The sequence below is a fragment of the Lagopus muta genome, chromosome 2 (genome assembly GCF_023343835.1).
Source record: "Lagopus muta isolate bLagMut1 chromosome 2, bLagMut1 primary, whole genome shotgun sequence".
Taxonomy (NCBI): domain Eukaryota; kingdom Metazoa; phylum Chordata; class Aves; order Galliformes; family Phasianidae; genus Lagopus; species Lagopus muta.
Window position 1 is genome coordinate 105,848,835 of NC_064434.1, and position 24,499 is coordinate 105,873,333.

The window sequence follows — 24,499 nt, forward strand, 5'->3', positions numbered from 1 at the left end:
CTGAGTGCATTCAAACATGTATTATTTTGCTTTCTACCAACACCAAAATCTAAACAAGAAAGCAGTAATTTTGTATATTTGTGTTGTTAAGGGAGGAGACAAAATGGAATTGAGGAATGTAGGACAAAAGGAATGAAAACAGTCCACAGACTTGAGCAGAAGGTTTGCATTCTCCCCAGTCTGGGAGGAAGCTTTTCTCAGCCAGGTAGCTGGATGTGTCTATTGAAATAAACACAGCTACATTTCTGTTCAACTAGAGTTTACTCAGCAAGTCCAATTAGTGCAAGTTATTTATCTTCACTGTTAATTGCACAAGTGCACTTTCCTCATGTAACACAAGATTCGTCAACTTTATTTTTTTTTTTTTTTTTACAGATAAATATATTTTAAAATGAACATTTTTGATGCCATCCAAAATACTGACAATCATATTCAGGTTACAAACATTTCTGACTATAACTTTACCAGGTTGTATAGCAAAATAATTGTGTAGATGAGCACAAAAAAAGCTCACCTACATCAAAAGAATGGGATTTCTTGGAGTTGCACGTTTCTGTTGCTTCTCCCAATGAACTGAAAGTTGCAGTAGTCACATACACAGAACAAAAATTCCCCCATGAGAAAATCCCCTTCTCCTGCTAATGTTCCATGAAACTGAGAAGTTATGCTCATGCTCAGCAAATAAAACAATCTGACAAAGCAGATCGATCTTTCTTTCCACTACAAGATCTCCGATTTCCAGCAGCTTCACACAAACCAGATCAGATTTCCTTCACACCTGAGAATTTTCATCTCTTAACGGCAAGGTAAGAGGCTGGTGAAATGCTCTGCCTGGGTCACTGATCTACCTGTGGAAGGACTGTGTGTTCAGTCAGAAGGGTACCAGATGGGATCTGGCATAAACAACTCCCTGACCCACCAAAATAATTGAAAAGCACATCCATGACCCATCTTAATAAATACTAGATTTACTGTGCTTCCATCCAATGCACTCTTGCATTAGTATTTATTGTACACCACTCTCAGCGTGCACAGTATCGAGCTAGTCTAAACACACAACAAGCAATGTGATGCTAATAAAACTGTAAATATGGAAACAGGTATAAAGAACATGCTTCACATTGATCCATTGTATGAGAATTCAAGCTACATGGTGAGTGCACAGCTCCCATCAACCAGCTTCCTAGCTAGGGAAAGCAAAACTGGAAGGACAGTTACAGGAGAAAACTCACAGTCAAGAGTGCCACCAAGAGGCAAAAGAAGCAGAGTGAGACGAGGTGGAGCAGCAAGAGAATGCAAGACATCAGGAAATCTCTGGAATGATTTTTATGTGGAGTCTGCCTTCACCAGACAGTTTTCACTTCTTGATCTTAACTTCTAGACCACAAATTTGCACAAGGACTGAAATCTGATATTCAACAAAGCAACAGGCTTAAAATCAGTGGAATTGTTACTAACACCAAAACACAACAAAAACAGAATGAGAAAGCAGCTCATCTGGAACCAAAACCACCATTTAAAAATTGCACAATTTCCACTTAAGAAACTTTTCCAGGATTTTTCTCCATGATCACAAAAACAACAAGTAATACAAAGACAATCAACTGAAACCAGTAATAGGAGTCAAACGACCTAACCAGCTTCCTTTCTAAAAAGAGCACACTGTGAGACTGCATAAAGAAAAATTCTAGTTATCCCAACTGGATGTCTTGGTTTTTGAAAGGGAGATGTTTTGGCATACATTGTTGTATTGGTGTTTTGCTTTCAGGAAGCACACACCTAAGAATATTGTGCCATTAATTCTTTTGCCTTTTCCCTGCAGAAGCATCTGGGAATGTGTGGAAAGTTTGCAGAGAATACAACGCAGATGGTTTTATTTCTGCTTTTGCAAAACAGAGACACATTAAATTTCCAAGTGCAGGATTGCACAGGCCAGTGCAGAGAGGGATTGAGCTGGCCATGGTGAGGCACCCAGGTTCACAGTCCAAGCAGCAGAAAGCAGCTAAGTGCAGCTTCACAAGGTTAAAAACAACCCATCAGCAACTTACTGCTGGCTAAGTAATAGGACAGGCCTTCTCAGGGATTACTACAGTAACAAAGATTGGTAACAACTAGCACAACAAAATCTGTGCAAGTCTGTTCCCTCTGGATTGGTAAAGCACCAGAAATAACTCCTCAAAGCAGCAAACAATCAACACGGGTTCTACAGAAAGGTCTGTGTGCCCTCTGCTGGCATCTGCAGTACAGTTCTCACCACTGTACTCAGAGTTTTTGTTAAGGATGAGAACTTACAGCGACAGCTATAAAAACACAGACATGTTTCTAAGTAGCCTCTCTTCTGCTTAGTGTACTTCTTACAGTATTTATGAGCATTTAGCTACTTCTAAGGTCCAATAATCCTCTTACATTCTGAAAGATTAAGCCTTTTCATCATCTCCCACTGAATGCATTATTGATTAGGCCAAACCATGGCAGACAGACCTAAAAATGACATTAATCTACAGACACAGAAGTGTTTCCACAGCAGCTCTTTGCTAGTATGACAAGATAAAGCTGGAGAGTAAGGAGAAAGTTCAGACTACGTAACGTACAGTGTGGAATGCTACACAGTAATAACTTCAAACAATAATTTGTTGCAGAGCATTGCTTCCTTTCTGCTTTTTCAAATACGAAAATACAGACAATTCCATCAGCAGACAGCAACTTACAGAGGTTTTTTTCCTCAAGTAAAGCTTTTACCTGGTCTTCACTTGTTAAACCAAGGTGCATCACAAAATAAAAATGAAGCAGGAAATCTGAATTCGGCAGAACATCTTGACGCCTCGTCATCATAGCACAGATCAGCCTGTATGCCTGAAGTTTGCCTTCCTTATATTCATTTGGCAGGGTGGTTGCCTGAAAAAAGACCTGTATTAACACTTTTTTTTTTCTACTAGTCCACTAATGCAAAACTGTCTTTTCAGCAGGTTTTCCATAAACAAATCTACTGTATTTATTAAAACAGGTGTGAGTTCAAATACACTTGTCTCAGCCTGCAGTGAACTTTTGCAGCCTGCAAAACTTAACAGTGGAATGGAGCATATACACATTTATTGTCAACAGAGAAAAGACACTAATGTGAAAAACTTGAGAAATAACTTACCTTGAACAACCATGATGCAAATATTCTGAGAGGAGGAATTAAGACAGGAGGAGAGGGAGTAGACTGATTGTCCACGCTTATAGCAAGGTTATCCCTTATCTGGTGTTTTTAAAAGAAGAGAGTTATTTAAGACAAAAATAGTTCACTTTATTAATGTGATTTCATATTATTCTCTGTTTTTTGGGGATTTTTTTTTACTTTAAGGCACTACATCCTGCACTACACAGAAAGCTCTTACTCAAGCCAACACTACCAGGAAAAGGTGTTCTACAGTGCTACGAAGGCTAAGCTAAGCATTTTAGGTTGTACCATTAGCTTTTGCACTAAGAACAGTGCTTGCAGTGTTCTATCCTATACCTGTTTTCTTTGCTACTGTTTTACGAAGCCATCTAAATTAATTAAATTCTTCTTATTAAATGGGAATATTTTCAACAGGGGATAGTTCCAGGAAATCAAACAAAAATTTGACAAACTTTACGGCAGAATCCTCCAAATATGATGCTCACATTGCAGATGCCAATCCTAGATCAAATCTAAGCATAATTTAAAAAAAAAAAAAACTTAATCATTATCATTAGATGAAAATATTATATACAATACCTTTGCAAGTTTATACCACAGCTCATAGAGATACCCAAAAACTTTTGCATGAATTTTAGGCGACTGTATATTGTTCACATCTCCAAGAATTCCCAAGATCCTCCTCCATAGCACAGAAGCAGAATCAGGATGCCAACCGATGAGGCTTCCACCAGCAATTATACTGCAGTCATCAGCAAGGAACTCACTGCTGTCTGTAAATTTTAAAAGGTTCTCTTTCACTCCTGATGAAGTTTCAGTTGTGATGCACATCATTTCTAAAGAAACTCTTAAGGAAGGTTCAAGGCAAAAGAGCCAAAAGCTTGCAATTTTATTGTGAAGTCTGGAAAGTTTACTAAGCAAAAAAAAAAGACAGGAGCTATGTAATTATTGACAAAAGGACACTTCTTTGGTCTTCCTTGTCTTGCACACACAAACCAGAGAAGAAAAAAAATCCACAACAAATAAAATAGTGAAGGCATAGTCCCAGACCCACAAATCCTAAGTACAGGGGACAAGACAGTACAGCCCCTGTCTTGCTGATGATGGACCTGCATGAGATGTGGCCTCCCAAGTACACACATTAGGAAAGAACATAGTGACCTCCTTCCCAGACTAAACCAATAAGGCTGTTAAGACCAATTTCCTTTATACAAATGTTCCATCTAAAAAGCACTCTCTTCACCAAATCATCTCCTCCTTCTGCACTACTAAAGGAACACACGGGTCAAAGAAAAAAATGGCAAGAAAACACAGGCTAATAGAGATGGCACAACTGTGTGTCAGTTTGGTATGACAGACTGCCCCCACTCAAGGCTTTGGAGCAGGGAAGCAAATGCAGTTAAATGTGCTTTGTGCATGTCTGAAACTCATGTACTCCAAAAGATGTACTCAATCCATAACTGGCTTTTACAGGTAATATTTCCATTGTGAAGAGTCTTGCCTCTTTTTTCCTTTAATTTTTTTTATTTTTAAGATCACATACTATAAAATGACCTGAAAATACGACTGAACAATGGAGCTAAATATGATGCACTCTGAGAGATGAAGAATATGCTCTGCCACTATCATTTACACAGAAGCAATTCCTGAGGTAGCTGGATACAAACTGAGAAGGAATTCCCGTTTCCTGCTGGTGACAGGTGGATGGTTGGACTGGATGATCTTGTGGGTCTTTTCCAACCTTGGTGATTCTGTGACTCTGTGATTCTGAAGCTGGGCACGATAATGGAATTAATATCCCTGAACAGTAAATGAAATATTCCACACTGAAGCACAAATGTTAATGACAAAAGCTGTTCAATTATCTTCAGAGCAGAGAAAGCTATGCAGCAGCCTGTCTGCAGGCAGAATCAGAGCTATTATGGCCCCACAGGGCACCTTTGAGCACTCAGCATCCAGTGTGTTTTGTTTGTTTGTTTTTTAAACTTTTTTGTGATTTTATTTCCTTTTTGCTTCCTTTGTTTTGTTTCTGGCAGTGTTATGAATTCCTAAAGAGTTAAAATGTTATTTTTTAAGCATATCAGAAAGATTCTCAATGGGGAAATTCATGTATCTACGCCGTTTGGGTGATGACAACACAGTATTTTTAGCCTTGCACCATTCAGGGTTCTAAAGAAAAACAAAGCTTTATTTTAGAAAGCCTCCAAATCCTAAGATCAAACACATCTTTGTTTTGTGCTAGAAGAAAATTAAGCTGAAACACCCAAATTAATGCAAATAACTATATGACACATCAAAGCCCTAGAGGCTTGGCTTGTCACATTTTCACTACTACAGCTGACGTTGTTCACAAGTGCCTCCACCAGCCATGGGCTCCCAGACACCCTCTGCAGTTCTCCATGTAACAACCACGCAGCAAACAGAAGCAGCTCTGACAGATATGCCACTGGGAACAGGGCAAAGATGTTGTCTTACTGTGCAGATGGGTAGGGCTGTATTCACCACAGTGATTACTGAGGTTTTGTAACATGACAAACAGAGGAAAGCTGTGAGCTGCACACTGGCCTGTATGCGGATCACACAGCATTGAGTGGACATGTGGACAAACAACTTTGGCAAGAACCAGTAAATGCATTAGGAGCATGCCAACTCCATTGGGCAACCATATGAGGCCTGCTTTGAAAGTAATGCCTCTAATTTTATTATGCTGACCCAGGACATCAGAGGTGGATGCTGGTTGTCTTTTCCATGGAAATGCACAGGAGGCATTAATTCTGGAGTGACCTGCACACATTTGTTACTCCACTTCTCTTTCTAATCTCTGAAGTTATTTTATATAACTCATTCTGTTTGTACACACAAAGGAGCAATTTCTTATATCACAGGCAAAGAAAGTGCTGAGTTTATCACAAATAATAATCCTTGCTGGGTACTGCTCTGCACACTGCCTTGTGTACAACAGCCATCTGAAGGATGGAACTGGGTGTGCTGGTTCTTTAAATCAGCAGTAATTCCAAGAAAGAGTGATCACAGAAATGAAACTATAAAGCCCATCAGTAAAGAAGCTGCAAATAGTTTCATATGTTACAGTATCAAGTTATTGATATAACACCCCTAACTTGCTTATTACATATCAATGGGAAGATATCTTGAAGAGAATCAAAATGTTTCAGTAGAATTAAAATGAAAAAGGAAAGGACTTTTACTTGCAAATAAATTCTTCTGAGAACAACACTTTATGACCTCCTACTGGCATACAGGCAATGCTGAAGTACAAATAAGGAGGGTAACAGTTTAAGATATTGTGAATTAATCAGTTAGACAGTTTCTATCTGTCGAAATAAACAAGGAACCTACTGTGCATTCTCAAAATATCCTGCTATAAAAAAAAAATCTAGAAAACAGAATTTAACAGAAGTTAAATTCAATCCTTTCACTTGAATGCTAGTGCAAGCTAAGAGAGCACAAGTGATCAACTATCACATAGCTGATTACTTTGACACAGCAAGAAACTCATTTTTAAGTATGTGATCACTTCCTGGATTACAGTTTATTCGCATTTATGTCAGGTTCATTCTCATTATCTTAATTCTTTAAGCTCGGTCCATTTAAATCTCGTTTTTGACAGAACATTCTGAACAAAACTTGGCAACATACCTAAAAATGTGTTGTTTTTTTTTTTAAACACGCAAACTGAACTCCTTTTTGAAATAAAAATCTAAAATATAATTTGTGGACTATAATACCTGTTAAATTTGCATTATCTGAAGGGCTAAGCTGAAGCCAGCGAGGTGCATCAGGATCCACACAGACATCTGTCGATGCATTAACTTCCTGATCTTCTTCAGAGGCTTGCCAGGGGATGAGAGCAATCTCTACCTCATTATTATACCCAATGGATGTGTCACTGCTCACACTTTCACCTAAAGCAAGCAGAGGATGAATAAAGATCATGGAGCCTATTTTTAAAGATGGCATTAGCATAACATGACCCAACAAGACAAGATCACACTGGTTTCAGCTGCTACACTTCAAAAAAAATTACCATGTTTCTTGGAACTCACTTTTTTCTCTCTCCCTATGGTTTCCATGTGTTTGCTGTAAGTCAGCTTTCAAATCCAATTCAGCTGTACTACTGCTCCTTCGTACTGCTACCTACAGAGGAAAAAAAAAGCATCAATCTCAGTTCATTAACTATATCTTTGAGAACATGGTATTCTTGCAGTTTTGAAACACACAAATGCACACAGGGAAAGTTACTGTAAATTAACTGCAACTCAGTCAAGATATTTAAATGAACGTATGAACTAGAACAGGGAGCCAGGTTAATTTTGAATTCCCCACAACTACAAAGCCTGCATCTCTGTCCCCCCCACCTTCACCACACCTTGTTATTCTTGAAGTGATTAATGAGAGCACTTCCCAGAAAGAGCCTTGTCTGTAGAACAAAGCATAACAGTACTGCAAGAGCAGACACGTGGCAGAACCAACAACCAGAGATGAGATTCCTCTTGCAGTCCTCCATGCAGCAGTGCATTATACTTCCATAAAGATGAACTCATATATTATTTCTATTGTTTTTTTCCAAAACTGCATTAAAAATTTACAAAGCTTGCCTGTCCAAATGTTAACTTAGGCAAACAATCTACAATAAATAGCTGGTGCTACAAATTTTGCTGAAGGAAAATATTTTCCCCAGCACTTCAAACCATCAAACATTTACTCCAGTAATGTAGCTCTAAAAAAAAACATTAATTATTTAAAAAGAAAAAAAAGTGAATGGGCTTGTTTATTATTAATATAGAAAAGCACAGAAGTCTTTTATGAGAATAGCACACAGCAAATCATGTCAAAGTGCAATGGCAACTACAGTATCAGAAGTTACAGGTTGATCATAGTAAACAGCATAAGGGATGATTCCACGCTAGAAAGTGCCTAACAAATATTCATTCTTTCAGTTGATAGTTTTTAAATAGGAAAAGCCATCCAATTCACAATGGAATATTTTGTTTATTAACGGAGCATTTATTTTACATAAAACAAGATCTCATCAGTAATCACTATCTATTTTGCCTTACGTGCTCAGCTTCGTGTTCCTTCTTCACACACTCCTTATTTTCCTGGATTGATTTGGAGTCTAAAGTGGTCAAATTATGAGAACTCCCAGCCTTTTTGCCTACAAATTTTAGAAGGGAAACAGAATTAAAATGTGGGGGGAAAAATGACTTAGCAAATTACAAGAAAATATCAGCTACATTTACATCTACATTTCTTATATTTACAGCAGAGCAAGGTAACAAACTGTAAAATTTTCACAGATTAGTTATTAAGACAGAACACATGATGCCATGACAAACCTTTCATAAGCATAACATAGGTGCACAAGCAAAACAGAAGTAGAACTGTTCCTCTGAAAACATGAAATATAAGCACATGCTTGATAAATTTAAACAGTGACACTGCAAATGCACACATTTAATAAAGCTCTGGTTTATTAAAAGTTGTGTTCTCCATTTTTGGTTCAGATTTAGTAGGAAAATGGGATAAAAAACATTTTACAACTGTGGCTGAAAACCATAGAAGGTAACAGTGGCATCAGTGAGGCTCAGGAAGTCCTGGCATTTCTTCATGTGTGTAGTGTTACTACGTTTCATCAAAATTACCTTGAAAAAAATCAGATGGAAATTGATCTGCAATATCTGAAGTGCTGCTACTTCGAGTGAGCTGCTGCTCTTGGTCTACAAAGAGGCCTGTAGCTTCTGCTCCTGCCAAAGCTTCCGACTGCTGAGATTCTTCAACCTCTGTTGATTTAATTAAAAAGTTGCATTTGTATGACCTCTGAATTAAACACATATGCCAACTCCTTATCTATGAAACCTACGTGAAAAAGTGACCCACTCAAGTACTTCAAACTTCAAATTACAAAAACTAGAATTTAACCCCTTGTCAGAGAAGTCAAAAGTATCCTTAGAAAAGCAAAGTTTAGAGAGAGATGTATTAATGGTTTAAATCATGAAAGACCTAGAAAAAGATGGAGAAATTACTTTGGGTTTCAATGTGGCACTCTTACTTGGGATCAGGAGAGCTCTCCTTTGGTATCGACGCTTTCAGTCACAGCACTGGTTAAAGCCACCCACTCTAACTGTTATCCTTTCTGTTGGAAAGCAGTCAGGAAGTTGGCCCACAAGTCCCCCATCAAACTGACCCAGGAGAACCACCACCAGACTGCTCACAGTAGTCAATCCACACATCCAATGCTATTAGAAGAAATGGTTCAGTACCAACGTGGTGACTTGGAGAAGCACTGGATTTCTGTTCTTTAAATAAGGATCGTGGGCTGAATTATCGAATTCTCACATTTCTTTCTGCATATTATTTCACAATAAAGGAACTAAAATGACCTGCCCACCAGCTTTCTACATTCTGCTCCTCTCCTTTCCTTTGCTCTGCTTCCTACCTCCTTGCTGGTCTGTATGCACTGACTTTGAGGCTATGCTTATGCAGAAAGGAGCAAGAAGCAAAGCCCCTCAGGGTACAAGATTGCACCTACCTGCACTGACTGCAGCAGCAGCAGGAGGACAGCATGCTTCCTTTGTTCAATCTACACTAACTGAGCTTAGATACTACTCATATTACAATATACATCATTTCTATTTCAGTAAACTGCCTCACAAACCCATGCTTGTGAAACCCAAATGTTCTGGTGTTCATTGACCCCAAAGTACCACTGCCAGCATCAAAGCTTTACTGAAAGCAACAAATACACGAAAGCCCTTCTTTCAGGTCAATGCCCATATCAACCAGCTTGAACAATTTCAACATTATGACCAAAAACAACAACATGGGATGAAAAATACTCAAGATATTTCATGGAACAGGAATCCCCAGAGTCATAATTTGCACCACGTGCAAACTTCTCTAGTGTTGGTTTCTGCATTCCTAACTCTTTGTACATCAGGTATTTGTTGCTTGGGAACTTTCAGTAAATCAAGTACTTGGAAATGAAAACATGGAGAAAATCATTGATTCAGTAATTCTAGGAATTTTTACTCTTATTATTAGCAAATATAAACCCAATAAAGTTGTAATTCATGCTAATATTTAAATGAACAAAACCAGCATTGCTTGCAGTACTTTTGAGAGAAATCGAATACCACATGAAAGCTAAGAGGCACAGACAAACTTTTCATATTTGCTTCTAGAATCAATAATTACAGAAAAAAAAATCTTTAAGAAAAAAAGATCCACATTTGTAAGCACTGATTTGTAACTGAGTGTGACACGGAGGGAATGAGGTTTTTCTTCTAAAATCAAGTACCAGCAGCTCAACCTGCTGCACTTCTTTTTTGGCACACCTTGCTTGTGATATCTCATACATTCGTGCACACAACTAGCTTCTATTGCAGCTCCTTGAGAGGACCTTCCTGTCCTCTTTTCCTCTGAAGAGGTTACTTACATTGATAATGACTACAGTTCCAGTGACAGAACAACAAAAGCCATTAAAAGTGACCACATTTTTTTTAACCCCTTCCTGCTTTGAAAAAGCACAAGGTACATTTCCACTGAATCTGCTCAACTCCTGCTAGCAACCACCATTACTTAACACTGTGTTTGGAACAGATCCAGGAAAGAGAAGTGCAAAACATCTCATTCCATGCTCCTTAAGAATAATTAACTGGACAGAAAGAGAACAGACAGAAAAGCTTAAAAATATAAAGAACATTTATATAAAAGATGACTTTAAAGTACAGTACCTGACAGTCTGTGAGAGCAAGAAGTGTAAGAGATACCAGGTAAGAGAGAGCTCACAGTGTGAAGCAGAAGAGGTACACTTTTAGTAGCTGGCAAAGCCTCATAAAGATGAACACAGTTGCTGATAGACTGGCTTCGCTTAGCTTCCAGGAAAAAATAAAGCAACAATTATGTCAGAAAACAGCAAAATATTTGGATTTGGGATGTCATGATACAACGAAAAACAAAGCTTTTGAAAGAATCTTACAATGTCAAGCTCTGCAATATCTCCTGCTACCCCTGAGTTAATAACATACAATGCATCTCAGCCACTGAAAATACAACGTGGAATCTTTCATTTTGTCAGCCTGTGATTAGTATACATGAGCTTATTTGACTCACCCTTTTTCCTTCTCATTGCAGTACCATTAGCAGTACAAGCAGCTCAAAACAAAGAATGGAAAACTTACTCAGCTAACTTTCTGCTAGCAATGCTCCCTCCCGCCCCAAAAGCTAGCTACGTCTTCCATTCACTCATCTTGCCTGAAAACAAAGCATTCTGATGTGAGAAGTGGGACAGTGTGCCTCTTAAAAATCAATCTACAGCTACCACTGTTAGGTTGTTGTTTTTTTAAACTAGGGATCCTTGCTCCAGCCTTAATGAAGCGCTGAGTGCACTTGTCTGACAATACTGCTGACCCTGCTTTGAGCAGGAGCTTCATGACCTGAAGCAGCTTACATCCTGAATTATTCTGTAGACACTGCTTTTGGCATACTTGCTTTCTCCACTTACGAACAGGACAATGAAACATGCAAGTTATGAGATGGGGTTTGGATTCTTCAGTCAATAGTGAAGCTAGAAGCACTCAAAACACTGCTGGAACTCTGCACTTTTGCAAAAGGAGAAAATAATCTCAAAGATAGTGAAGTGTTAAACGTTGTGTCCAGTATTACTTTGCTGGCAGCTTCTCTCATCATCTGTAAGAGAGATGAGCAGTGCCCCTTTTGTAACCTGTACGTTAAATATTCTCTCAGGCCACAAGAAAAACACCTTCCAAGGTAGCTAATGCTTTAGAGGATTTCTATCATCATTAAGACAAGTTATGAAAATATATTAATGATTATCATGCAGTTGTCACGAGCTTGAAGTCCCCTTTAGAGAAATGCATCAATTTCTCACCAACTGTACTAGAAATGCATCTGGCATTTGCTGTGCTGTTTCCCTTTTTGCTTACAATGCCAATGCTGATACTTAGAGAAGAAAAAAGGAAAAAGGAAAAAATCCTCAAGCAGGATGGTGGGCTGCTGCATTAATACCCTGCTGTTAACTGTTTAACTCCCAGTGCAAGCAGAAGATGAAAATAAAGTCTTACTTGGAAGCAAGAGGCGATCTTGTGTTTATGTTGATATCGGTGTGTGGGGTTTTTTCCTGTTGTTTTTCAGTGAGGGAGGGGAAAAAAAAAAAAGCAGCCCCAGGGCAGGAGATGCTTTCCCCAAAGCTCCATTCTGCTACATTAAGTCCTTCCCTGACTATTTCTCTGATTCCTTTAAGGACTGCTACTTTTGTTTCTGAAAGATAATGTCTGGAATTTTAGTAGCTGAGTTTTGTTCTCCTAGAAAGTCTTACTCTTAGGAAACAGACAGACATCAGACTATTTAGAATCATTATTTGCTATATCTGCATGTGCAAATATAAGAGGTTTTTATATCTGCTGATCTGGGAGTCACTGATGACCAGAAATCCTACGGAAGCCAGAATAATTCCAGTTTTATGTGATGGTAAGACACAAAATGAAACCAGAGTATTATCACACATGAAGTTCATCCCCTAGTCTGACAACCAACCTGCTGCCCACCAAATAAACTTCCCTGTAACCAGAAAAGACATACTGGCTCACCTTTGTATTTTGCTGGTAAGAAACACAACTAATCTATTATGAAAGAGGAAAGACTCTGCTTAGAAAAACATTTTCTATTAAAAAAACAGAGAAGACTTTCTGTGGAGAGTTTTAATCCATAGCCCACTGAGTTAGAATACAGAGTCTCAATACCATAAAATAGAGACCAAATTCAGGCCTCTGATATACTTGAAAAATTAGGTAACTCTTTCAACACTTGGAGTTCCAGACATTCCCCCATTATTCCTACACCCCATTCTCCCTTCTGTTTACCACTATACTTTTTCTGTCCAGAATTAAACACGAGAGGAAAAAAAAGGAAAATGAGATGCTACACATATATTGTTACATCATTAAGAAGGAAGTAAATAAATAATATAAGCAAGGTTGCTTATTAAATACAGGCTTCATCTTGTGATTACAATAAAAGACAAGCAGCAAGAAAGTTTAGAAACTATGTATGACTGATATAGCATAATGCATCCAAGAGCATGCATAAAGTATTTTCCACAATACTTTGATCTTTTATTCGTATTTATAGCCCTGCAGACATCCACACTCAGGTATGCAACATCTATGTTGAATTTAGTTGCCCTATTTTTGGAAGTAGTCAGAACTCAAAGGCAGATACAAAACTTGAGTGTTACTGGATGTTTGGGAATCAGGTATCTAGTAGAGATCTAACCTGTTGCTCTCTGACGAACAATATTTCTTGCTTTCTCAACTCCAGGAGCTCCAGAGGTGGTGGCACTTCTAAATCTCATGGGCTCCACAACTTCAGGGTGACTCTTCCAGCTTAATGAAAAAGATCTTCCCACCACAGCTGTCTTTTGAGGCTCTAAAACACCACCTAAGAAAAAACAAGATTATTCTAGCATTTAGTATTGTATTCAGCTTTGTCATTTATTCTTCTAGGGTTTGAATGAACTTAGAGGCACTCCAACACGGAAAAAAAATATTCATCTTCAAATCAGAGTCGCTGATGTAGTAATTGCTTTATAATCACAGTAAAAATTCAACTATGTGCATCAATTGCAAAGCAGCATATGAATGCAGCTGAAATACTGTAATTCATGAAGTTTAATAAAATTACATGGAAAAGAATTTTGACACTGATGACTATGCCAGAATACAGCACAAGAAATCACGATTCATTCCTGCTGCACAGAAAAAAATCATTTTGAGCACATACTAAAATCTGCCAACCAGCTACCATCTATTGACCCCAATTACCCTTCCTAGCACAGTGAACATAAAAATCCAAAGCCCTTCATATTTGATTAATCAGGTTCTTACACAAGATTAAGAGGTATTTAATGTTAGATCTTTTAAAGTTTAAACTTGAATATTTAACTTGTTTGACACAAAAAGCACTGAAGCATGGGGACTAACCCTTTCCTCTCTGCTTTTTCTCTTTCTGTTCACTGAGCTTATCCAAGGGTAAGTTAGTCATTTCCACCCCATACACAGTTCTTGCTAGCACTGCTGTCAGAGAGTCCATGATGTTGGCCCACTCATTTATGAGCTCCTCCCAGTCAGTCAGGGAAGACAGAACACTAAGCAGCTCATCCCACAGCTCCCGAGAAATGTAGACGCTCAGGTTTGCTCTGATCCAAGCCACAATGAGGGTCTAGGAGGAAATAAACAAGTGACAGGTCACACATCTTGGCTGAATTTAACACAACGCCATCTTGCATATTAGTGCTGGTATCAGTGACACGGAGATACACAGGTACTATTCATCAAAAAACATTCCCAGAAATTGGTGGGTAGATATTCAGTACAAGTTACTGACCAAGGAAATTTAAAAATTATGAAACAGATACTTCAGATGGCCTCTGTTTTGCCTGGTAAGCTAATTTGTTGTTCATACAGCAATAATAAAAGAATAGAATACAGAACCAACCATCGCAACATCCTTCAAATGATTACAGAGCTGGAATTATACCTACAGCATTCAGATCTGAACATATCATATACAAATGGATGCAGACAGATTTTCAGTGTGACTTAGTTTTGACTTGCCAGATGAACTTACTTCTACAAGAAGTTGCATTCAGCTCACAGTGTAGAGCTACTCACTGAAGATATCCCACAGTTAGACTATCTGCCTGTGCTAGCACAGTTTGCAACGCAGCCCTGAAGAACAGATCAAATCAACTGCTTCTGACACCTGGAATCCTTCTTAATAAAACAATCAGTTGTATTACTGCAAAGGAGAACTTCTTCATGCTTTACAAATACGTTGCATAGTACTGTGCAATAGTACTTAAGCAGAACTATGAGCATGGAAAAACTGGTGCCAAGCACACAGAAAATACTCACTCGGAAGAGTAATCCTGACATGCTCTGAGCAAATGTATCCTTTATTTGGTTCTCTTTTGGCTTCTGCATCACTGCTTCTGTTATTCTGAGGAGTATCTGTAACATCTGCTCCCTGGTTCCAAAATAAAATTGTATTTTTTGTTCACAGTTTCTATTAATCATTCTTGTTAATTTTCACGCAACAAAAAGCCTGTCAATTCTCAGTAATCTTTACACATTGAGAATGTGATCACACAAAGATTTCAACAGAACTTTTGCAAAGTAACACCAGTTGACAGAGGGCTGTAAAAATTTGTGAGAAAAATTTAGGGATGGAAGTAATGAGCAGAACTTTGAAATCAAAAAGCACTTTGATGAAGACACAGCAGAACCTACAACCTCATAAATCAACTCAGATGCAAGTTGTAAGCGCAGCATATGAAACAAGGACCATCACTGTGTAAGTTCTCCTTCTCACCCTCTCCTTCCTAACAATTCTCCCATAACAGCTAAATATTAATATCCTTCTCTTAGCTACAGAAGATATTAAACTTACCACGTCTTTTTATTCATTGATAGTTCCATTATCATGCGCCTGAAAATACTGAGAACTGCCTTGCAAGCATCAACTTGCTCCTTCAGAAGCACGGGGACTTCAATGCATGGTTCCAGTAAAAACACATTTGCAGAGTTTGTCAAGAACACCTTCAAGACACAGGTATCCACAGTCAGTTTACACAGTGCCAGACAAAAAAAAGTCAAGAATTAGAATAATAGAATACTTGTCCTCTCTTAGTTAAATCACTTATTTTCCTTACAGCAAGCTTCACATTTCATCTACCACTTCATTGTTCTAAATCATTCTAAATCAGAGTCAGATGGCATTCCATGATAACAAGGGCATATATCACAAAGTTCATTGTCTTGCAGGTACCTCTTCTGTTTGGTCAGGTAGGAGTGTCACTCCTCCAGCTACTCACTTCCCAACACGATATGCTTAAGTAAACACCACCACTTCCAATTAATGAGGAACAATAAAAGCATATGTACAGTTCTCATTCACAGTACCAACTGAGGGAAAAAAATATGTACCTCATACCTTCTACCAGTTATCCAGGTCTCAGACATGAGCACATGGCTTAACATACATTTTTATAGTTATACATGAAGTTCAAATCATAGCTGATGAAAACCATCAGCTCCTTGTAGTTTCTTTCCTTAATTTCAGAGTTTTAATTTCAGAAAGGCCTTTATCTAAGTTCTTAAACCAAAATAGGAAATTATAATTTATATAAGCCAGAAGAGAATTGTTTTCAGTAATGCTAGCCTAGAACCCTCCCAAAATGTTCTAATCTGGAAATCAACATAGAATTTAACACGGCTATATGATGGTACTATAATGTGTAGTATAAATTACATGACTCTTACAGCCTTGTAACCTTTCAGTACAGCACACCTGTAATGCAGCTTGAGCACCAGCTTTAACATTTTTGTCCTCATCTTCCAATACACATCCTCTGTTAACAGCACTGGTAAAGGAGTACGTTCTTCCCCAGCTGGATGAGCGCTTATGTCCTGAATGGTCAGAGGAAAGCTTTCAAAAACACCACTCAGTTAGTGACCAGGGAGAAAGGAAAACGTCCATATTTACTCAAAATCAATGCAAATGGCAAAAGCAAGAAGAGGGAACTACTGTGTCCATTTAGCAAGGAAGTCATGTCTACCACTGACATCTCAGAGCAAACGTGGTACGTGGAATTTAAAGGTTCATAAAACTCAAAAGAACTACAGTATTTTGAAATGTTTTATCTCACATTTTGTAGTCACTGACTGTAGTACATTTGAATTCATGCCTGGAATAACTACAGATTCTGATTTTACACCTCAACCATCTGTCTCGGTGCAACAAAATTTCTATTTAAGTAGCTTTGAATGTGAACGTCTCAGTCAATATTCACTACAGTGAACATGAAAAAAAAATGTGATGTCACAGAATTTTTACTCGCAATTTAAGTTCCTAGAGTTACAGATCCAAATTTGGACAGAGTATATGCAAATTAGTAGACATTTTCAAGTTCTTAATTAAGCAATTACCACCACTTTCATTAAGTTCTTGCTACCATATCTCTATAGACAAGGAATAATGAAGAAAGCTGCATTTTTCAAAGAGCTGCAATCTTTCTTTGCACTCAGTAAGGCCTACCAAACACTCAGTAATCATTTATATTTCTGGCCCTTAGATATAGCACTTTTTAATCCTGATTTCCCATATAATTTAAACTTTTACTCATTTTCAAAGCAGGTTTAAGAGATAAATAACATACTGCAGGGAGACAGAATAATGTAAGTAATACTGATAGCATACATGTTTACCATCCGTTTGTGCTGATGAATCCTCTAAGCTGGTAACAGCATCCTCACTGTTTTCCTTTTTGTCTGGCTCCTCCATGAACACAGGTTTCTCCTGCAGTATCCACTTCCGATACACCTTAACCACTTTCCGTGTTGCAGATATATCAGAGGAAGGCAACAAAAATGCCTAAATGTAAAGTTAACTGATTTTACTGGATATATGGGGCACAGAAATCCACGCATATACAAACATACACATGCATCATAACCACCCATAAAGAGTACAGATCAAAAATAAGGTAAGGAAACATATGTTTTACATTGTACAAAGAGTTACAGCTAAACAACAGTGTATCCATGTATCTTCACCTGTGTGGGATCTCTCAATTCTGTAATTAGAAATATCTGGGTTCTACCCTACACTCGTAGAAGTTGATTTCAAATTACATCACTAGTATAGGATATGAAATGCCATTTTAGCAAGCGTGACTAAAGGTAAGACATTAAACTGTAATGAGAATAGCAGTGACTGGCATTCAATCCCTTCTGACAACATGTTCAAAAATCAACATAATGGATTTACTTCCAACATGCCACCCCTTGGCAGTACTCCTAACATTCTGGAAAGATGTCCACTGTGAGAGCTTTCAAAGGCAAAACTGCCTGTTTCCCCACATTTCTGCAGATCTTGGGCATCTAAAAAAATACAGTGATGTGTGTTAGACTCTTGCAGTATTATAAATCCTGGGAAACTGCACACTCACTAAAAGGTGATGTCTACTATATTCTGCACGGCCAAGTACTACCCCTTGCAGTGGTATAAGGTTAGTTTGACCACAGAACATTTTATAGACTTCCAAAAATGAAATCCCACTACAAACCAGTATCAACTGTTGAAAAATCTTTGGACAACAGTGAAATGGCACAGAAACCAAGGCAGAGAAATTTCATTTGGTGCCAAAATATCCACCTTGTTTTCCCAAGGAAGAATAAATTCCTGCTTTGATATCGAATGTATTATATTACAAATTCAGTGAGAAAGACTAAAATACATTCTTCAAATTAACAAAATTTGTTCTGTCTATAGAAAGACTACCCACTCTTCACTAGTTAACAGCAACAGAAGCTGTAGAAATACATTCATAGCATTTCTTCCTATAGTCAGTTTAGCTGCAAAAACATTACAGGGATATCTTGTTCAGACTGGGGGAAATCTATGCACCATATAGCATGTTTCCCTTTGTCCAGACAACAAGAAGCACAATATCCAACAGCTAAACAGAGTCTTCAACTCCTAGTCTGCAGAAATTGAAGGGTTAACAAAAGCTAGATTAAATATGCCACACAGCAAGCACGTTGTTCTCCGAGTTAGAGGAAACTGAAAAAGTCTGATGACAACTGCTAGACTATTAGTGAAGCAGTGGGATGAATGGCTACTACACAAAATGCTTTCAGGAAGGTTGAAAAGTAGGGTAGAAAGAAAAGAAAAATAAAAACGCAGAGGAATTCAGAGTGACTAGTGAGATTCCTGTAAGGCAGAGATAAAAACAGGCAGGATCCAAGTGCCACAATCTGCTTCAATTACTGAACACTGATCATATTTAATAAAAGTGCTGCATTCTGTCACCTTCTGCTCCCCAGAAGCCCGTTGAACTTTACACGCACTCTGAACACACACCAGCAGAGGGCAGCACACCACAGTGGTTCTCAACACACAAAATCACTCCTTCCAGTCACGATGACATCCGCCTCACAAAAGCACTGGTACAAGGAGCTCCTTAACTATGCCACACAGGACACTTCTCAGTAAAGCACTCATGCTTACTCTGCTGCTAGAGGGTGTCTCCTATAAATTTATGTGACCTGGAACTGTTGTTTCAATCAATTTCTACCGTGACAACACAGAAGAGGATTGGGAATTCACAGTAATCCCACATGTACTTTTACCCCAAACACTTGAAAAGATATCAAAACAAAGACAAACACTAGTAGAAGCAATAAGCAATGACTTTAACACACACGTGCACGTTTACCTGCCGAAACACCTCATTAACAAAGTTAACATATCCTCGGGTGGACAGGAGGATCCGCTGCACCATCTCATAGACGGTCCGATGCTGCTCCTCGATGCTGCAGAGGCTTGAATTACTGAGCCGCCGGTCAGACAGCGTGCTGCTATTGGAATGGCTTCTCTCCTGCTCGCTTGCATAAGACACGCTGGTTTCCAGTTCAGGGTTTTTATCTTGGTTTACAACACCAACAGTCTACACAGAAAAGATACAGCTAATTACATTACTGAAGTGCCGCATAGCAAAAATCTGTGATGCTTACTCAGAGCTCAAGACAGCAGCATTCATTTTCACAAAGCACACAGGCATCCCAGCAGTCAGAACGAGCAATTTTCAATCTATCTTTTGAAACAGCAAGGAATTTCGTCTTATATGCTATATGATGCATACTTCCTATGGGTGCCCTGCAGCCGACTGACTTGTCTGCTCCCCAAGAAAGAAAGAGGAAGGGGTGTAGTGGTGGGACTGGAGAGCTGGCAGGCACAAGGGAGAAGCAGCTCCAAGCCCATTGGATTTTTGAGAAAGGAAGGATCCCATCACTATACACGGTGCATATTCTTAGGCATTACTATTCCCCACAGCTCTTTGTCAGATATTGTTCTGGCGTGGCATTGCATTTATTTTGCAACATTTCATCCTGAACCATGTCTGACTAAAATAATTCAGTCAAGGGAAGACAGAGGACAAAGCCTTTGGAAGAAAGTGAATAAAACTGCATCTGAATTGCTGGACAAAGAATGCTACTCACACTAACTGAAAGCACTACCCGAATGCAATTTGGCTTTACATTTACTTCAACAAGGCTGCTGTCTCTTCAACAAAGAGAGCAGCAGTAATATTTCTACTGCTTCTCATAATAAACTTACTTGTAAAATTTTGCCATACCAACAAGGCACAGGTTACAGGCACTGAAGTTTCTAACTAGGAAGTCAACGTGTGCCAAAAGCTGACACTTGGCTTCAGCTAAGTGATAATTTTTACAAGGTTCCATTCTGAAGGCAATAATATCTTTATATAGTCTAAATATTTAATTGGTGTCAGTAGTCTATAAAATTCAGTGAAAAGATTTCATTCTCCAAGCAATGCCTGTTGCGATGGCACAGCACATATTTGGGCAGAAGGTGAAAATTCCAATGAGAATGAAAAGGTTACTAAAAAGCACCATCAGTAGGTAAGCTACACTTGGCCTTTCTAAGGTATCAAAACTCTTCAATGAAGAACTTCAAAATTAATTAACATGAAAATACACAGTTTGACTTTCATAGCCAGTGAATGTTTTTCCACTCAAGCCAGATTTGACACTGACCCACAATTCAAGAGAAAAATCTAAAGTTGACATTGATCCTAGATTTTTAACGGGAAGCCGGAGAGTCTCTCAAAACAATTTATTTCCACAAAATTCCCGGTAAGCCCCTAATCCTACAGAAACCTCAACCAGAATTTAAAAGTGAAATATTTTTCTAGCATCTCATTGTAAACAGCTGCTATAATCAAGAGGAAAACAAAACAGCCTTTGATATTACAGGGAAATGGTCTGTGCCTCAAATAAGTTTGCCAGCTTACAGATTGAATTCCAAAAGTCCAGAGATAATAGCAATGAAATCCAGTAAGGCAAACATATATGAGGAAAAAATGTAGTTAATTACTTAAGAGATTCCCTTGAAGACTCCCTCCTTCATAAAAGAAAAAATAATCATTTCACAAGTACATCAGTTAATCATTTGGGGATTGCATTTCTTTCTTGCCGCAGCTGTCAGCGCGCAATCCCTTGCAAGGCTTCTAGCACATCCAAAGAGAAAAAAGGTAAACTTTAAAGCACACCTGGATAATTTTAGGGAGCATTTCTCCTCCATTTTTTGTATGCTGAACAGCAGTTAAGTATTTCTTTTCAAGAAAGAAAGTAACAAGCCACTTAATAAATACAACTCGAGCTGCCATGTATGGAATTTTTGTGCTATAGACATTCTCATTGTTTCGTGTTGCAGTAATGTATACAGGTCTTGGTCTTGTATCAGGAATATCTGGTGAGATAAAAAGAGAAAATACAGAGAAAATCTAATCTTAAAAAACTTGCTTCCAGACTGTTTAAATGCATTGAACATGTCTCCAACAACATTTTTTCCATGTGAAAAAACAGATGCAGTGAGTGGCCACTTCTATTATTTAACGCTTGTATTAATAACTTTACTACTTCTAAAGAAAAGCAAGAACACAAAAGTACAAATCTTTCAACGAAGGCTATGATTTGTATTAGGCAAAAGAAAGGAAAGCAAAAGAGAAGAGCTGCAAAGAGTAAGACAAGATCCAAACCAAACATGAGTCTGCAACATAAATTTCCCTGGGTCTTATTAGTAAGGTAGAACGAGAAAGAGAAGATGAGTCAGGAACACTCAGTGAAAAGATTAAGGATACTTAGCACATGGGAAAGAGATGTCAGCTCAGGTGCAAAGAGCTCTGCACAAGCTGAAATAAAAGAGAGAACACGCACTGGAAGAAAGTGGAAGAATGCCAAACAGAGATAGGTTGGGTCACAATTAACACAGATGCTTAGATTTTGGGGGAAAAAATCACTTGTATGCAGCTGAAATACAGGGAAGGATTGTGCTCCTGTTGTGAACGTGACTGAAGTGGCCCTGAGGTGAATTCAGACACTAAGGGCAAATTGCAAAGACAGGAGTTAGAAGTCAGAGGAAGAGAGGAATGACAAAGAAGAGGCTGTAGTGTATCAGGTGAGCCTTAACAACCCTGCTCCTATTGACTCTAATATATAATTCAGTAGAATGTTAGAAGAAAGTCTAAGGAAAATGTGAGCATTACTGAAACAACATGCTTTTAATTCCAGAGAAGTGCTTCCTATAGATGCTTCCAGCAACACAAACTGAGTTTATTTCACAGCTACAACTCTGTTTTCTTTTACTTGACTTTTGATGCTTATTTTTTCTGTTTAAGGAAGAAAGGTGCTTTGTTTTGTTTTTAAACTTAAAAGACAAAACTTGCTACTTACCTAGAACAGGTTTGTAGAGGTTAGTTAGTTTTGTAAAAGATGGAAACAAGTGTGGAAGGTAGTATTTTCTGAACAAGGTAAAGAGAAACTTAAAACCAGTGTCTTGGTTCTCCTTATTCTTCCACTCCAAGCTTGCAGCCTTTGCCAAAGAATTAAAAAGAAAGGAAGAAACAAAAAGCTTGAAGATCATGTTTTACACTGATAGTCATTCCCTGTTGACGAGTAACAAAACGTTACTCTACTTAATGAGAAAGATGAACAACTGCAGTTTAACATGAGAGATGAAAAAACAACAGCCCCAAATGTATTTACTTTTTTAAAAAGCACAATATGAAATACTACCTTGAAGGACTTTAGCATATCAGAGAAACAAAGCTCAGTAGAACACAATCCCAATATGAATAGTTACAAACATACATCTCCTCCGCACCTGAATTACCATATATTTTAATAGTAACTGAAGAAAATAGCAGGTTTGGTCTTCAGCAATTTTCTCTCCAGAGACAGCTGGCAAAAGTGGGGTAATTTCTTCTGGAAAAATCTTAGCTAGAATAAAGAGAAAATGCTTTAAACATAGAAAACCTGAAAATACTGAAATAAATCATATTCTCTATAAAAAGATCAATTTGCTAATAATTACTAATGTGCCACTAAGTTGCACAAAGCCAAAACTGCTTGGGCTTCCTGTGTTTTCCCAAACACCTTCACAGACATCTGAGGACAGGACCAACCTTTGCTTCAGTGCAGTCTGGAAGGATTAACACAAGCAGATGCTGCAGGTTAACAAATAAGCTGTAAATCTACACAGTAACTTTGCAGTAAGGTGTTCATATAGCTTCACCTCGATATAAAAAAACCCAACAAAATTGTTCTTAACTCAGAATGACAACACCTGAAGGCCATAACACTGCAAAAATTGTCAGTAGCTTGACAATTGCAGGCCATCTCTGAGCTACAAACAGCACCAATCACACGGCACTGCCCCTGCAAGCAGCTCTTGGTTCACAGTGACTTCAGGGAAAGGGAGAAGGTGAAACACCCAGCACAGAAATTGTGTTTACTCACCATCTGGTGAATTAGGAGGACTAATGACATTATCTAGTGTACAGGGACCTCGTGAGGACATAACGGGTGGAAACCCAGGCACAAGGCATGCAAATATTAATATCTGCTCTTCTGTACAGTTAGTCTGAAGTGCTTGAAGCCAGAGAAGAAACAGTCGGATTCCTTCACATCTTATCTACAAGGGGATGATTTTGTAGAAGAAAATATGAAAACAAATTTGAAAGTACAGTAATGTAGTTGAGCGGTTAAGAAAGTGTTTGACAAGTACACTGATTCCAATTCTGTGCTAGTAAATCTTTTGGTCATAGCATAAATAATCCTACTGCTAAGCTAACCAGAGCACAGAAGGGCGAGGGTGAGCTGTACCAAAACTGTGTATGATGGCCCCAAACTCCATTGGAGGACAAGGAGCTGACCTGCTTCTGCCCTACCAATTACAGAATGCCAGCTCCATGCATGTTAAGGCAAGCTGCTGTCCTCAATGTAAGCAGGACCAGAAGATCCCCAAGAAAACTGAGATGCAACAAAACCACCCAAGGCAGAGTGCTCTGTAAGTTCACCTTCTTCTTTCTCAGTAATTTTAGCCATTTCTTTGGAGTATGAAAAATGGATTTAAAACTGTTTAGCAAAACCAAGAAACCTATACATGTAATATAATGTACTTCATGCCAGAGAGATCTGAAAAAATGAAGCATTAAGGAAATACTTTGCTAGCTTCTCCAGCTAGATTTACAAATGTCATTAGAGCAGCACAACTGACAAAGATGAATTTTAAAACAGCCTACAGTTCCAATCCTAAAACTTGTAATTAAAAGGTAAATGGAAAAGCTCAGCGATCTGAAAAAATGTTGACACTGAAAATCTGTGAAATAATTTGCTTCATACAAATTAAATGAAAAAGAAATAGGAAGAG

At 38.3% G+C, this 24,499-nt stretch overlaps 1 protein-coding gene across 4 annotated transcripts in view; it reads right to left on the bottom strand.

The window, feature by feature from the left end:
• RALGAPA2 (Ral GTPase activating protein catalytic subunit alpha 2) overlaps positions 1–24,499 on the bottom strand; it is a 118,080-nt gene that overhangs the window by 68,923 nt on the left and 24,658 nt on the right. For 2 of the 4 annotated variants that reach the window (XM_048937184.1, XM_048937182.1), the window contains exons 6-24: positions 23,587–23,761; positions 22,952–23,067; positions 22,522–22,660; positions 21,339–21,538; positions 19,482–19,712; positions 17,462–17,635; positions 16,553–16,690; positions 15,653–15,801; positions 15,118–15,229; positions 14,185–14,422; positions 13,478–13,642; positions 10,918–11,058; positions 8,827–8,964; positions 8,242–8,339; positions 7,228–7,318; positions 6,910–7,086; positions 3,743–3,936; positions 3,143–3,241; positions 2,740–2,895 (exon numbers count right to left, since the gene is read on the bottom strand). In XM_048937184.1, the coding sequence (XP_048793141.1) occupies positions 2,740–2,895; positions 3,143–3,241; positions 3,743–3,936; positions 6,910–7,086; positions 7,228–7,318; positions 8,242–8,339; positions 8,827–8,964; positions 10,918–11,058; positions 13,478–13,642; positions 14,185–14,422; positions 15,118–15,229; positions 15,653–15,801; positions 16,553–16,690; positions 17,462–17,635; positions 19,482–19,712; positions 21,339–21,538; positions 22,522–22,660; positions 22,952–23,067; positions 23,587–23,761 (2,931 nt within the window). The remainder of the gene's footprint in view (positions 1–2,739; positions 2,896–3,142; positions 3,242–3,742; positions 3,937–6,909; positions 7,087–7,227; positions 7,319–8,241; positions 8,340–8,826; positions 8,965–10,917; positions 11,059–13,477; positions 13,643–14,184; positions 14,423–15,117; positions 15,230–15,652; positions 15,802–16,552; positions 16,691–17,461; positions 17,636–19,481; positions 19,713–21,338; positions 21,539–22,521; positions 22,661–22,951; positions 23,068–23,586; positions 23,762–24,499) is intronic. The other 2 variants (XM_048937183.1, XM_048937185.1) reach the window with 2 other exon arrangements.